Here is a 13,934-nt window from a genome sequence, read left to right as displayed (position 1 = left end):
GAAGGCAGCGCAGCACGGAGGGAGTGTGGCTTGTACTCTGATAGCAGCTGCATGGTCTGCACAGCGGGGCGCGCTGTATCTTGAAAGCAATTTGCAGACATGACGACTTTGTTGATCTACTCGCGATCGGCCTGCCTCCGCTTATGATGCTGCTCCGTCCTTGCACGGCGCATGGCAACACGATCATAAGAACCTGGTACCTCCATAGTGTGCACACAACCTATAGCAAGTGCCAGAGGAAGTCAACCCAGTGCACTTCATGTGGACATAGCATCCGATTTTGACAGCAGCTTTTCAGAAAAAAATAAAGTTTATAAGTCACTGTTCACTAAGACGCACAAACGAAAAATTTAGAAAATAAGAATGCAACATATGCACCAGAAAATACAGTAATTTGAGAGCATTTTTCGCTATAATCGGGAGCGTTGGCGCAAAAATATGTACCATATTTTCTGGTGTATAAGTTGCACCTTCGTATAAGTACACTTCGTACACCCCCTGCAAAACAGCAGTTTTTCTGAAAAAAAAGGAAAAAAGCGTATATAAGTTGCAGTGATGTACAAGACACACGTGTTTGTTTGGTAAGCGATTTATAAAAAAGTACAGTGACACTTCACTTGGTGAACATGGGTCACGCGCGAGCAATAATATGGACACTCCAGGTGCATTTCTGCCATCGTGCGACGGTGAGTCAAATCCTGTACAAGGGTGGAAAGCGGGAAGGCGGCAGCATGGGATGTTCTCTGGTAGCAACTGCGTAGTTTGTGAGCTCCGTATCTTGAAAGCGACCTGCAGATGTGACAACTACGACTTCGGAATGCTACTCCGGCCTTGTCGCACTGCGCTCGGTTACTCGATCGCGAAAAGAACGAGGTATGTCCATAGTGCGCAGACAACCTGTAGCAACTGCCAGAGGAGGTCTACCTGGCGCATTTTGGGAGGCATAGCATCCGATCCGATTTCGACGGCAGTTACCCCCCCCCTCAAAAAAAGACAAGTCGTATATATAAGCTGCACCGGAGTATAAGATGCACTGATGAAAATTCCTGAAAAAATATGTGACTTATACGTGGTTCGATTGTGGTGCCACCGCTGTCTGTGACTTTACAGGAAAGCATGTGCGATGAGGTTGCTCGACCCACTCTTCCATATTCTAGTACGCTGTAGCTACAAAGTGCGCTTCTACAGTCCCGTGTTCTGATTGGCTTGCAGCAAGGCGAAACTATTTCTATTATGTAGAAATGGTGTTCAATAAACCACAGTAGTTTATAACTTTGGCTTCTCCGTATGGTCTGTTGGTGAACTGAATTTCCAGGCACTTAACCCACACTGTCGATACATTAAAGAAAAATTAATTTATAAAAATATGTCTTGTGCTACTTTTCTAAATTTCAAACTCACCATTGCAGAATGCGTTTTTTTTTGTCATTGCTACACTAGTTCAAAATCTGCAGGCACTATCACCAAAATTTGCAGGCGCTAGATGGTTTCAGTATCAGGATAATCTGCTTGAAAATTCAGCTTAAGGCAGTTGCAGTACAGTGCCTGTGTTGGTTTATTCAGTGTTTCGTCGTGGTTTCATACTGTGCTGCCATATTCTATTATTTCACCAAAATTCAGATTGGCTTGCTCCAAACTACTTCAGAATGAAATTTAATCTTCTCCAAACTGCTCCAAAACGCAATTTAATGGCTCCAAAAATTGCTCCATAATGGCTTTCAGCAGTTCCAACCATTATTTTGTCTGGAAAGCTTACGGTTGTGCTCCTTGAATTTGGGGTGTGTCGGTAGCTCCTTTTGGCACCACATTTTGGGATAACTTTTGTCGTGCCTCCTTGTCTAGAATCGTTCCTGCACGAGACGACAATGTGCGCTGCATTGGTGGTGCCCGAGCAGCCCAAGGTGTTCTCTATCACTTTCCTGTGGTCTAGCATGAAGACAGCAACGATAGACTGATAGACCGTAACGAAATTGAGCTGGTGAGTGATGCTGGAATACGATACCGCCACAGCGAAACATAAGGCTTAATTCGTGCTGCCTGCAACAGGGAACGCTGGCATGTTTGGGTTGTTCCTTATTAACCCTTCCGGCATCAATGACGAACTGGGGCATTTCCTTCTCTCTGTCCCACCATGTTCCTTTGGACATTCCTTTTGTCAGATAGGAATGCGAGGACCGCACCAAAAGAGCAATATCCATGTCAGTTTTTCATTTCTGCACAACCAAATAAACTGTTTGTTTTATAATAACTGAGAAAAAAGCTAGACCCTGAAAGAGTTAAAAAGCATGCAGTATACTTCCAATGGCACTATGCCATATGCGCTTTGAAACAGATAAGTGAAGATGCTTATCACAATAGGGTTGGTAGCGACATCTGTGAATGTGACGTGCGATGACCTGCGTGGAGATTTGCTGGTACTGGAAGAGGAAGCTGAGTGCCTGCCAGCATTCTCACGTGACACGAGCAAACAAGTGCTCTGAGGAAGTTGCTGTGGTGGGCGCCTGCGGCTCTTGATTGCGTGTGTCTTACGTCTTTCCTAGTTCACACGAGGTCTAGCGGTCCAAAATATATCATACGGTCGCAGTTTGTCATTCTACTAGATGTTGGTGCCGAATGATTGTGCTCTCCGGGAGCATATTAAGCAGTAAAAAAGAAATGTAACTATATTGTGTCATTTTTTGTGTTCTCGAATGCAAACGTTTGTGCCGGGAAATCATACAAAACAGGATTTTATCAACAAGGTTTTACTGCGATTGAATATTCAGGGGCAGTTGATAGTCGGCGTTCGTGTTGTCCACTTCTCTACTCTTGTGTCCTGTCTGCACGCCTCTCTTCTAGTTTGCATATTGAATATGCCCTTCTGGGTACCATTGTTGCAAAGGGATGGAGCCTTGAAATGTCAGCTGAGAGCAAGTACCTATTGCTGCTCGAATAATTCCTTGCCTCATGTGTTTCAGTTTTTTGACATGCGGATGCTGTTTCTGCTGACAGCCCTCTGCGCCGATACCAGGTGAGGTACCCTGTTGGGCAGGGTATGCACAAACAAGCATACAGGCCTTGCTGAGAGGTAAAATATTCTGTAAAGCAGTTAGCTAGAAAACACATTGCCAGTCATGGTAATGCTGCATGAATTGTGCCATGAAGGACCAAGTCCTTCTTGGCGCAGCAGCGACATGCCCCTGATTGAATAATGTCTCCCCCCCTCAGGCGGTGCTACAGGCTAACGATAATAGTGATGAAACCAATACCGTGCGTGTAATGTTTCTGAAATGTTCAGCTGAATGGCACTGTTTGCGGAATTTGAGTGATGCTCATACGGCTTCCTCGAACTCGTACGGCTTTCTTGAAAGAAAAGCCTCACAGTTGAAGTAAAATTTGCCCTGGTTCGAGACTCAGACCCAAGACCACCGCCTTTCAGGGGCAGTCGCTCTACCATCTGCGCTAAACAGGCGGCTAGCAGATGGCAGGGCGAAGTAGAATTTGTCAACAACTCGAAGCAAAGGCAAGAGTTTGATGTAATAGTTCTGCGGAAACCCGCAAGGTGGAGAGAAATAATTAATAAAGTGAAAATGAAACATCTACCTAATTGTAGCAGTTGCCACAAAGGGAACCCGTACGGTTTCTTCGAAAGAAAAGCGTCACTGTTGCAGAAAAATTGTCCTGGTCCGGGACTTGAACCCGGGACCACCGCCTTTCTGGGGCAGCCGCTCTGCCATTTGAGCTAACCAGGCGGCTAGCAAATGGCAGGACAAAGTCGAACTTATCGACCACTCTAAGCAATATGAAGAGTTTGACCTAGTAGTTCTGCAGAAACCTGCAAGGTGGACAGAAGTAATTAATAAAGGGAAAATGAGACATCCATCCATTTGTACCAATTGTTGCAAAGGAAACTCATACAGCTTCCTCTAAAGAAAAGACTCGCAGTTGAAGAAAAATCTGTCCTGGTTCAAGACTCGAACCTGGGACCACTGCCTTTCCGGGGCAGCCGCTCTGCCATCTGAGCTAACCAGGCGGCTAGCAGATGGCAGGGTGAAGTCAAACTATTATGTCAAAGTCTTGTCTTTGCTTCGAGTTGTTGTTAAGTTCATCTTCGCCCTGCCATCTGCTAGCCGCCTGTTTAGCGCAGATGGTAGAGCGACTGCCCCTGAAAGGCGGTGGTCTTGGGTCTGAGCTGCCTGGTTAGCTCAGATGGTAGAGTGGCCTTCGTCCCTGGTTCGAGTCCCGGACTGGGACAAATTTTTTTTCAACTGCGAGGCTCCTCTTTCGAGGAACCCGTGTGGGTTTCCTTTCTAGCATTTACAACAATCGGGTGGATGTCTTATTTTCCCTTTAATTACTTCTCTCCACCTTGTGTGTTTCCACAGAACTGTTACGTCAAACTCTTACCTTTGCTTCGAGTTGTCAATAAGTTTGACTTTGCCCTGCCATCTACTAACCACCTGGTTAGCTCAGATAGTAGAGCGGCTGCCCCTGATAGGCGGGGTTACCGACTTTGAGTCCCAGGAAAGGATGAATTTTTCTTCAACTGTGATGCTTTTCTTTTGAGCAAACCGTATGGGTTTTCTTTGTATCAAGTGCTACAATTGGGTGGAAGTCTCATTTTCCCTTTATTAATTAATTACTCCTCTCCCCGTTTCGGGTTTCTGCATAACTATTACGTCAGTTGTTATTAATGTAACACTGTAAGAGAAATAATTATTTGAAAGAATAGTAGCAGCTCTATTTTGAACACATTCAAGCATAGTGCAGAAATTTGTTGACTGAAAGTCGGAGACCACGCAAGTCTACTCCAGTATGGACACTTTTCGCAGAGTAGTTTGCTCTAGAGGAACGAGACTGCACTTTCTGCTGCACCCCGCAATTTTTCTAGCAAATACGAAGTCATTGCCGCTCATGCAGTGATATACTGTGCGATCAGCTGTCAGAGATATAACTGGGCAATCGCTAATGCACTGTGCTTCATTCGTGATACAAAATGTGGAATGCTAAAGGGATGGTGTCTGTCTACAGTCATCATCATCATCAGCCTGGTTACGGCCACTGCAGGGCGAATTTCTGCCGCCCCCTGCTACGCTTCCCTTCCCTTGGAATCCAGTCCGTAACCCTTAATGACGATCAGTTATCTTCCCTCCTTATTACATGTCCTGCCTATGCCCATTTCATTTTCTTGATTTCAACTAATATGTAATTAACTCGCATTTGTTCCCACACCGAACCTGCTCTTTTCTTATCCCTTAACGTTACACCTATCATTCTTCTTTCCATAGTTCATTGCGTCGTCCTCAATTTAAGTAGAACCTTTTTCGTAAGCCTCCACGTTTCTGCCCCGTATGTGAGTACTGGTAAGACACAGCTGTTATACAGTTTTCTATTGAGGGATAATGGCAACCTGCTGTTCATGAACTGAGAATGCCTGCCAAACGCACCCCAGCCCATTCTTATTCTTCTGATTATTTCAGTCTCATGATCCGAATCTGCGGTCACTACCTGCCCTAAGTAGATGTATTCCCTTACCACTTCCAGTGCCTCGTAAACTGTTGTTCTCTTCCGAGACTGTTAAACATTACTTTAGTTTTCTGCAGATTAATTTTTAGACCCATTCTTCTGCTTTGCCTGTCCAGGTCAGTGAGCATGCATTGCAATTGGTCCCCTGATTTACTAAGCAAGGCAATGTCATCAGCAAATTGCAAGTTACCAATGTATTCTCCATTAACTCTTATCCCCAATTTTTCACAATCCAGGTTTCTGATTACCTCCTGTAAACACGCTGTGAATAACATTGGAGTCTCCCTGCCTTACACCTTTCTTTATTGGGATTTTGTTGCTTTCTTTATGGAGGACTACGATGGCTGTGGAGCCGCTATAGATATCTTTCGGTATTTTTACATACGTCTCGTCTACACCCTGATTCCGTAATGCCTCCATGACTGCTGAGGTTTCGACTGAATCAAACGCTTTCTCGTAGTCAATGAAAACTATATATAAGGGTTGGATATATTCTGCACATTTCTCTATCACCTGATTGATAGTGTGAATGTTGTCTATTGTTGAGTAGCCTTTATGAAATCCTGCCTGGTCCTTTGGTTGTCAGAAGTCTAAGGCTGTAAAAGTCTGGCAGAAGTCTGGCTGTAAAAGAAGTGACTGGCATATTAAGAAATGAATTGAATCTGTGTGACCAAGTTATGGGTCACTGCTACATCACCATTTTTTTTCTGTCGCTCAAAAAAGCACGAGGACGCAGAAGAGAAAACAGATATTACACAGATGCTAACTTCCAAGAACAATTTATTTTCGGGACGGACGCCACTTTTATACCCTCACTTTTTTCTCTTGATCTTTTTTTTATATATAAGCACGTGTCTACTGACAAGATAACAGAGCAAATGATAGTACAACTCGCTTGCAGACTAGGCAAAAAACTATTATGCTTAATGCATGGTATAGTAAGTTTCTTGCACATTATCTATATACATCTCTCTCAACTCACATGCAAACTTGTGCTCACTCTATCGCCAACATATGAAGGGTGGTGATAGAGTGGTAAATGGGTGCACACTTGAATCAATGCTGCAAAGCATGGGTGACGGCGACTACACTGACTCACACAAATGTTCTAAGTGGAACATTTTGTGACGGTCCATGGAATGAGCCAGTGACTAGCAGTAATACATTTTGCTGCAAGCTATTACAAAGTACAGAACATCTACTTCCAATTCTCCTGCACAGCAAGAACAAATCTATTGCGACTAAACACACTCACAATTGATTAGTCAGAAAATAAACAATTCCATAGTGACTGCTTTCAGGAACTTTACTGAGTTAGAAACATAAGCCATTGCTTAAAAGTGTTCGCCAAATGAAGAACAATTAGCAAAACATAGTAATCCTGATTTAATTCATAAGTGGAAGGTTTGGACCGCTTGGAATATATTTCTAGCGCCTCTTTCAGTACAGGCACCATATACGCTGCTCACACCACTTAGAATTAATGTAAGGAGCTATGAAAGCCCTTGCATGTCCTTTGAAGCTGCGGCCAAAGCTTCGGGTCGTCTACCCCGTCACCGCGTATGATATCTGCAAAAAATAGGTTTCCTGAGCAGCACCGGGCGTCGTGCACATGCATTGTAAATCCGGAGGCAACGGAGGCAGCTGAGGCAAACAATGGATGCGTCACCATGTGCTCAAACACATTGGCACCCTCGACATTGCCACGAAAAGGGTCTATAGGGCAACTATTAGTATGATAAAGCATCTTTTTCACAATAAGTGGTGTTTTAAATTCAACATCCTACTTGTCTTCACGAATACATATTCAACCTGTTTGGTCGCGGTAAGCTTGGAAGAAAAAATATATGCCAAGATTCTAATAAGCTGGATCACTTGTATACGCACAGGAGTTGCCATCTAGGTTAGTTAATACATATTCTTGGGAATTAAACAAGTAAAAAAGATGAAGAACAGAGGAGAGACGTGGAACACACGATGACGAGACTAACAACTGTGCTTTATTGAAAAAAAAAACAGTCTCCCAGAAAATACCAGGCGCGCATGCGCAGCTCAAGAGCCAAGACACACGCAAAATAATGTTGATTGCAAGATAGACAAAGTAGCTAGCTCCAGCGCAATAGGAAACTTAGTTTCTTGTTCATCAGTGAGATAGAAGTCGTGCTGATGCAATTATCCCCTAGCATGCTTATGTGATAAGGTTTTGACAGGGTGTCTACCAACCTGGAAAACCAGGAAAACCAGGAATTCTCAGGGAATTAGAATAGTCTGGAAATACTCAGGGAAAACTCAGGGAATTTGTGCTTCTATCAGGGAAAATTAGCTGTAACTTCATTGAAAGGGAATGAAAGTCGTGTTAATGCTGGCTCCAGTAACACAGGAATTGCAACAAATCGTCATTGACGCCGTGTCGTCGGCACAAGGTATTGCCCGAGTAGTTAACGACCGCTTTTCCAGACGCCCAATTTTTCGGACATGCCTGATAATTCCCACGGCTTTGCGGCACCACCACGTACTCCATATAGTCAGTGTATATTGCCCTGACTGCAGGTCTGAAATGGCAATAATCAAAGCCACTACTGCCGCCATTTTATCTCGCCGCCTCGAACCACACAGATCCGCTGGTGGTCGTAGCCACCACTGCGGCAACGTTAGGTCTAGCTGCTTCTATGTTCGCTATTAAGCTTCTTGCCGTCTGGTGCGGTGTTTTTTCATTGAAAGAATTCGCCGCTGTCAGCAATGGCACCGACTCCGCTTTTGTAATCCTCGCGAATAGCTTACTGTGCGTTGCGTAATGCCAGTGTCTGAAGGTAAGCTTCGCCTCACTACAGCAACGTTGAGCGGTGAAGCATAACAAGCGTGCGAAGGGGCAATTGTCACGGGACACAGTATGTATTCCTTAATTATACACGTATGCACCCCCGTCTCCTGTCACAGTACGAGCACGGATATGTCTAATAAGTGTACTGGCAAGCCTTAGGAGCTTTCTCAGACGTGCCTGTGGCAATTTTAGCCCTTACGGGCAGTTAAAGACAGGCATTCATTTTTTTCAAACTGCCCGATATTTCGGATAGTTTTGCGGCCCCTAGGGAGTCCGAAAAATCAGACCTTTACTGTACAACTGACCAAGAGGATGCTTCAAATGATCCATGGGGTGAACGCGTGGCAGAAGGAGGATAAGAACAGGAAGGACCGACATACTGAGGAATTAACGGGAAAGGAAGCGTGCCGCTGCCTCTTTGAAGGCGCTTGAGCTCAGAAAGCACAACGTTGGCTGATGTCGAGATGCAGGTGTCCCTCATCCAAACCAAAATAAGCTCTTTAAAGCAGTGAAACCCAACACTGAGATGTTATGTACGGGCTGAGAGTATGTCAGGACAGTTGAGGTTGACTTCCCAGCTGCTGAGAGAGAATCTTAGTTCTGACAAAGTTCAGGCCTCATACCGATGAGCTTGCTATCAGTTGATAGATATAGCTCATATTCAAAAATATTTACTTATGTCTGCATCTCCTTACATTCGTATTTGAAAATGTTCGACCCAATTTGCAATGGGTTTTATAATTTTTTTCACTGTGGATTTTACTAACACCTTCCTTCTGTTTTCTTTTTAAATAAAATAGATATTACTCCTTACAATTCAAACTGTATTAAGTCATTTTTTTGCTTCAACATGACAACAACAACAACATAAAACAGTTCTGGCTCATTCATGGAATTTTGCAAAGGCGCTCAGGGAAAACCTGAAAAACTCAGGGAATTTGGAAATGTGAACTTGATAGACATCCTGTTTCAGAATTTTATGTCCGTATGATGCCGCATGGAAACTGTTAAGTTACGTGTGTGACACGTGTCATGTATGATGTTTCGCAGAACTGTGAAAAAGGTTTACATCGGCCAACCAGGTTGGTGTCGTAGAGAAGCTGCATGAGCACCACAAATTTTTTAACACTTCTGACAGCGCAAATCTGCCTTGCCATTGTCGGAAATGTTGCAGTGTGCCACTTTTTTCCAATGTTTCACAGGATTGATGCTAAAACCTAGTTGATGCCATCTTTGATTTTTTCAAACCTTTTGACCATGTTCCTCACCACAGGCTACTACTGAAACTAAGATATCTTAACATTCGTGCAGAAGCCATTGCATGGATAAAAGATTTCTTGTCATATCGAACTCAATTCACAAATATTAATAACTACAAATCCTCCTTTATTCTAGTTTCGTCCAGCATTCCACAAGGCAGCACGCTTGGTCCGTTGCTTTTTCTAGCCTATATTAATGATTTGCCAAACTGCATGTTGTCCGGAGTTAGACTGTTTGCTGATCAGTGTGTTATTTACCATAAATTTCTACTGACGTTGACCATGAAGCCCTGCAATCAGACCTAAACGCATTGAATACACGGTGTTCAAACTGGCAAATCACCCTAATTTGTACTAAACCTAACTACACGCTCCTTGTATCGTATTGAAATGTCATACTCTCTGGATAATAATATTGTTGGGCTTAACATCATGTGTAAGTGCCTAGGAGTCAATTTGCACTCAGATCTAACATGACATCACATCAGTGTTACTCTTGCATCTGTTAACCACATACTTGGAATAGTCATACAGACTAAAGTGAGTGCCCTCACTCTTGGAAAAAAACTAGCATACACCGCATTAATCAGGCCTAAAATAGAATATGCAAGGCCGTCTGGGATACGAACCAGGACTATGTCGTATGTAACCTTGAATCCTTGCAAAGCTGTGTTGCCTGTTTAATCTTTTCAGACTATTCCCCATACTTTGACGAAATAGTTCTGCGGAAACCCGCAAGGTGGAGAGAGGTAACAGTTGCTACGAACGGGTGGATGTCTAATTTTCCCTTTATAAATTATTCCCCATACCGTAGTGTTATATCTCTAAAAAGTTGTGCCGAATAAGATTTCCTATCACTACGACGCAAAGATGCATGCCTATTGTTCTTTCATAACCTTTATCATCATGAGCATCTGCGTGATGACTTCTTTCCATCACCCTCTTAAATTTTCCCTCGCCAAGATCACCCTTTCAAAGTCAAACGCCCAGTGTGTCACTCAGCTCTCTATGTGCAATCATTTATACTCGGAAGCTTACTTGGCTTGAATAACCTACCATCAGACATTACTACTGAAGTTCATCTTGGTAAATTTCAACAAATGCTGCATTCTTATATCAAAATGTGATGTCTTTGTGCAATATGAAAATATAGTTCTCTTTTTATTAGTTCTATATTGTGTTCTTCTGGTACCGTTGCTAGCTGTCTGATTTTGTTTTCCATTTATTCTCTTTTGAGTGCCTTCTATGTATTTTGAAGTCTAGGTGTTTCAATTAACAAGTTCCTTCTAATTTCATGCTAGTTTGTTTTTATTCGAACTTTGATTTTACTAGACAAATTCGTGTCTGTGTATTTTGTTGTATTCATTGTGTTATTCGCACAAATTATTATCACAGTATGTTCATGTGCCCCCCCCCCCCATATGTAATACCCTCTTCAAGAGGGCCTTTAGGGGTATTTTGAATAAGTAGTACATAAATAAATAATATTCTTCGTAGAGGCTGCAGCAAGGAGGACCATGAAATTCTTGAGGCATATCGTATCAGCATGCTAGGGGATAATTGCATCAGCACAGCTGTGCTGTATTTATTTAGTTACTTGCTATTTGGCAAACGGTTGTTACTTTTCATTGTGCTTAAAATTTTGCTGTAAATAGTTTTGAAGTTTTGTGTCTTATTAATTGTACTTTGTTATCAGTTGATTGCTACTTCTGCTGCTCCAGCGAGGTAAAGGCCTCAGTCAGGAGGATTACGCCCTCCTTTTGCCTTACCTTGCGGGCAAACCTTGTATTTATGTTGCCCAAATAAAAACTTTGTACTACTTTGTACATAAAAAAATTAAAAAAAGAAACTAACTTTTCTATCACACTGATGATAGCTACTTGGTCTGTCTTGGAAACAACATTACTTTGTGTGTGTGTTTGGCATCTTGAGCTGCTCGTGCTCGCCTGGTTTTCCTGTGAGATGTTTTTTTTTTCTATAAAGCACAGTTGTTAGTCCAGTTGTTGTGTGTGCCACATGTCTGTTCTGTTCACATCTCTCTTCTCTGTTCTTCATCTTTTGACTGGTTTGATTCCCAAGGAGTTAGTGCCATCTTTTGTTTATATATTTGGAAATGCCTCCCAGGCCTCCAGAGAAGCATTGAGGGAAGGGAGCATGTGGTACAGTTCAGTTCCACTTGACATTCCACTACAAAACATTGGCAAGGAACCAAACAAATACACTATCTAAAAAAAAAATGGCATGACCAACCATAAGAGAAAAAAAAGCTAAAGAAAAAGCAGAACTGCAAAGCACAATCGAAAGGCTTTGGAACAAGGAAGATTATCGCTGCTGGTATTACTAATGCAGGGTGTCTACCAACCGGGAAAACCAGTAATTCTCAGGGATTTTGAGTAGTCTGCGAATACTCAAGGAAAACTCAAGGAAGTTCTGCATGTATCAGTGAAAATTTGCTGTAATGTTATTGAAAGAGAAAGAACGTTGTGCTAATGCTCGCTCGAGTAACAGAGGAAGCGTAACGAATCGACTTTGATGCCGTGTCATCGGCTGGAGGAGTTGGCAGTGTACAGTTGATGCTCGATTTTGGGGACATGCCCGATAATTTGGATGGCTTCCCGGCGCCACCATGTGCCCCAAGAGTCAATGTATAAGACTGTCGTAAATTTCGGACGCAAGGACCCTTCGCCGTCCGATTTTCCGTACTTTTTCCCGTGACCGCAGGTCCGAAACGGCATTAACCAAAGCCACCACCGCCACCATATTGATTATCTTGATGCCTCGAACTGGCGCTCTCGCACGCAGAACTGTTGGCAGTCATAGCCACAACCGCGGCAACGCTAGGCTGCTGCTTCGACAGTCACTATTAAGCTTCTTGTTCTCTGGTGTCATGTTTTTCATTAAATCAATTCGCTACTGTGAGCAATGGCACCAACTCCGCCTTTGTAATCCTAGCTATTTACTTCGAAGCTCGGAAAGCACGGCGTGTTGCATGATGCAGGCTTCCAAAAGTAAACTTTGCTTCAATACAGCAATGGTACGTGGTGAAGCTTATGCCAAGTATTGCGGTGATGCTTAACAAGCGTGTGAAGGGGCAATGGTAACGGGGTGCAGTATGTATTCCTTAATTATACACGTAAGCGCATGCCATCTCCTTTCACAGTAGAAGCACAGATATGCGTAAAAACTGCACTGTCGGGCCTTGAGCGCTTTTTGAGACGTTTTTAGAGATGCACCTTAGAAACTCAGAAGAGCCGCCAGTTATTGAGAATTATGTATGGGAAGGGTGCAACAGAACTAAGTTGGAAAGAAAGGGAGGGGGAGTCGGAATGCTCATCAATCAGGGAGCCAAATGGAAAAGAGTAAATTCACAATGTCAAGAGCAGCTTTGATTATCAGGTACAATGAGTGGGAAAGAAACTTGGCTGGGCGTTACGTATTTGGGGACAGGAAAAAATTGCACAGAGAAGAATAAAGAGTTCGTGGAATGCATAAGCGCTGTGATATTAAAGGTGCGGGAATGGTGCTGAAATTGTCCTATTAGCTGACATGAATGCCCACATAGAGGATTTAGATGGCTATATCGACAATAACGGGAAGTCAATGCTAGATCTTTGTGACCAACATAACCTCGTGATCATGAATACAGGGCCTAAGTGTGAAGGACAGATCGCGTGAGAAGTGGGAAACTGGCAATCGACCATTGGTTACTGTCTGATGTCAGAATTAATTCATGATAAGTTGAGAGAAATGGTCATCGATGAGGAAGGGTTTAGCAGCATAAGGAGTGACCATAAACACATCATTTTGAATATGGGATATGTAGTTGGAGAAGAGAGCAAGGAGAGCAAAATGGCCAGTCCAAATTTGAACGCTGAACAAATAGCAAATGTAGTCACTAGAGTCGAGGAAGAAATTGGCAAGTGGCCAAGTAAAGAGTGGGTATATGGTGAGCTTTTAAGTGTAATAACGACAGAAATACAAAAAGAGAAACAACATGTTCGTTGGAAAGGAAAAAAGAAACCGAAAAGCTGGTGGAACAAGGAAATACGAGAAGCGATTGACAAACGACAGAAAGCATCTCGAGAGCACAGGCAGGCAAAGAAGGCGCAGTTGCCGCAGGATGAAGTAATCAGTAAATGGGAAATGTACCGGGAAAAAAAGTCTATGGTTGAAATACTGGTGCAAGCAAAATCAAAAGGTGAAAGTGAACGTTGGTTGTCAGAAATACGTGAGAAAAAGAAGGCCACACCTAGAATATTTTGGAACCGCATAAAATTATAAGTCAGGAAGTCAACAACAATGCAACAAATATCCTAGACGAAGATGAAAACAGAATGGAAGGAGAAGTG

At 43.0% G+C, this 13,934-nt stretch overlaps 1 protein-coding gene across 1 annotated transcript in view; it reads left to right on the top strand.

Moving 5' to 3' along the window:
* Positions 1 to 13,934, top strand: part of ric8a (ric8 guanine nucleotide exchange factor A) — a 473,887-nt gene that overhangs the window by 109,378 nt on the left and 350,575 nt on the right. Inside the window, exon 6 of the mRNA XM_070534856.1 lies at positions 2,958 to 3,010. Coding sequence (XP_070390957.1) covers positions 2,958 to 3,010 — 53 coding nt within the window. The remainder of the gene's footprint in view (positions 1 to 2,957; positions 3,011 to 13,934) is intronic.

Source organism: Dermacentor albipictus, chromosome 3 (assembly GCF_038994185.2).
Source record: "Dermacentor albipictus isolate Rhodes 1998 colony chromosome 3, USDA_Dalb.pri_finalv2, whole genome shotgun sequence".
Lineage (NCBI taxonomy): Eukaryota > Metazoa > Arthropoda > Arachnida > Ixodida > Ixodidae > Dermacentor > Dermacentor albipictus.
The sequence above is the reverse complement of the archived record's forward strand: the minus strand, read 5'-3'. Positions and strand labels throughout refer to the sequence as shown.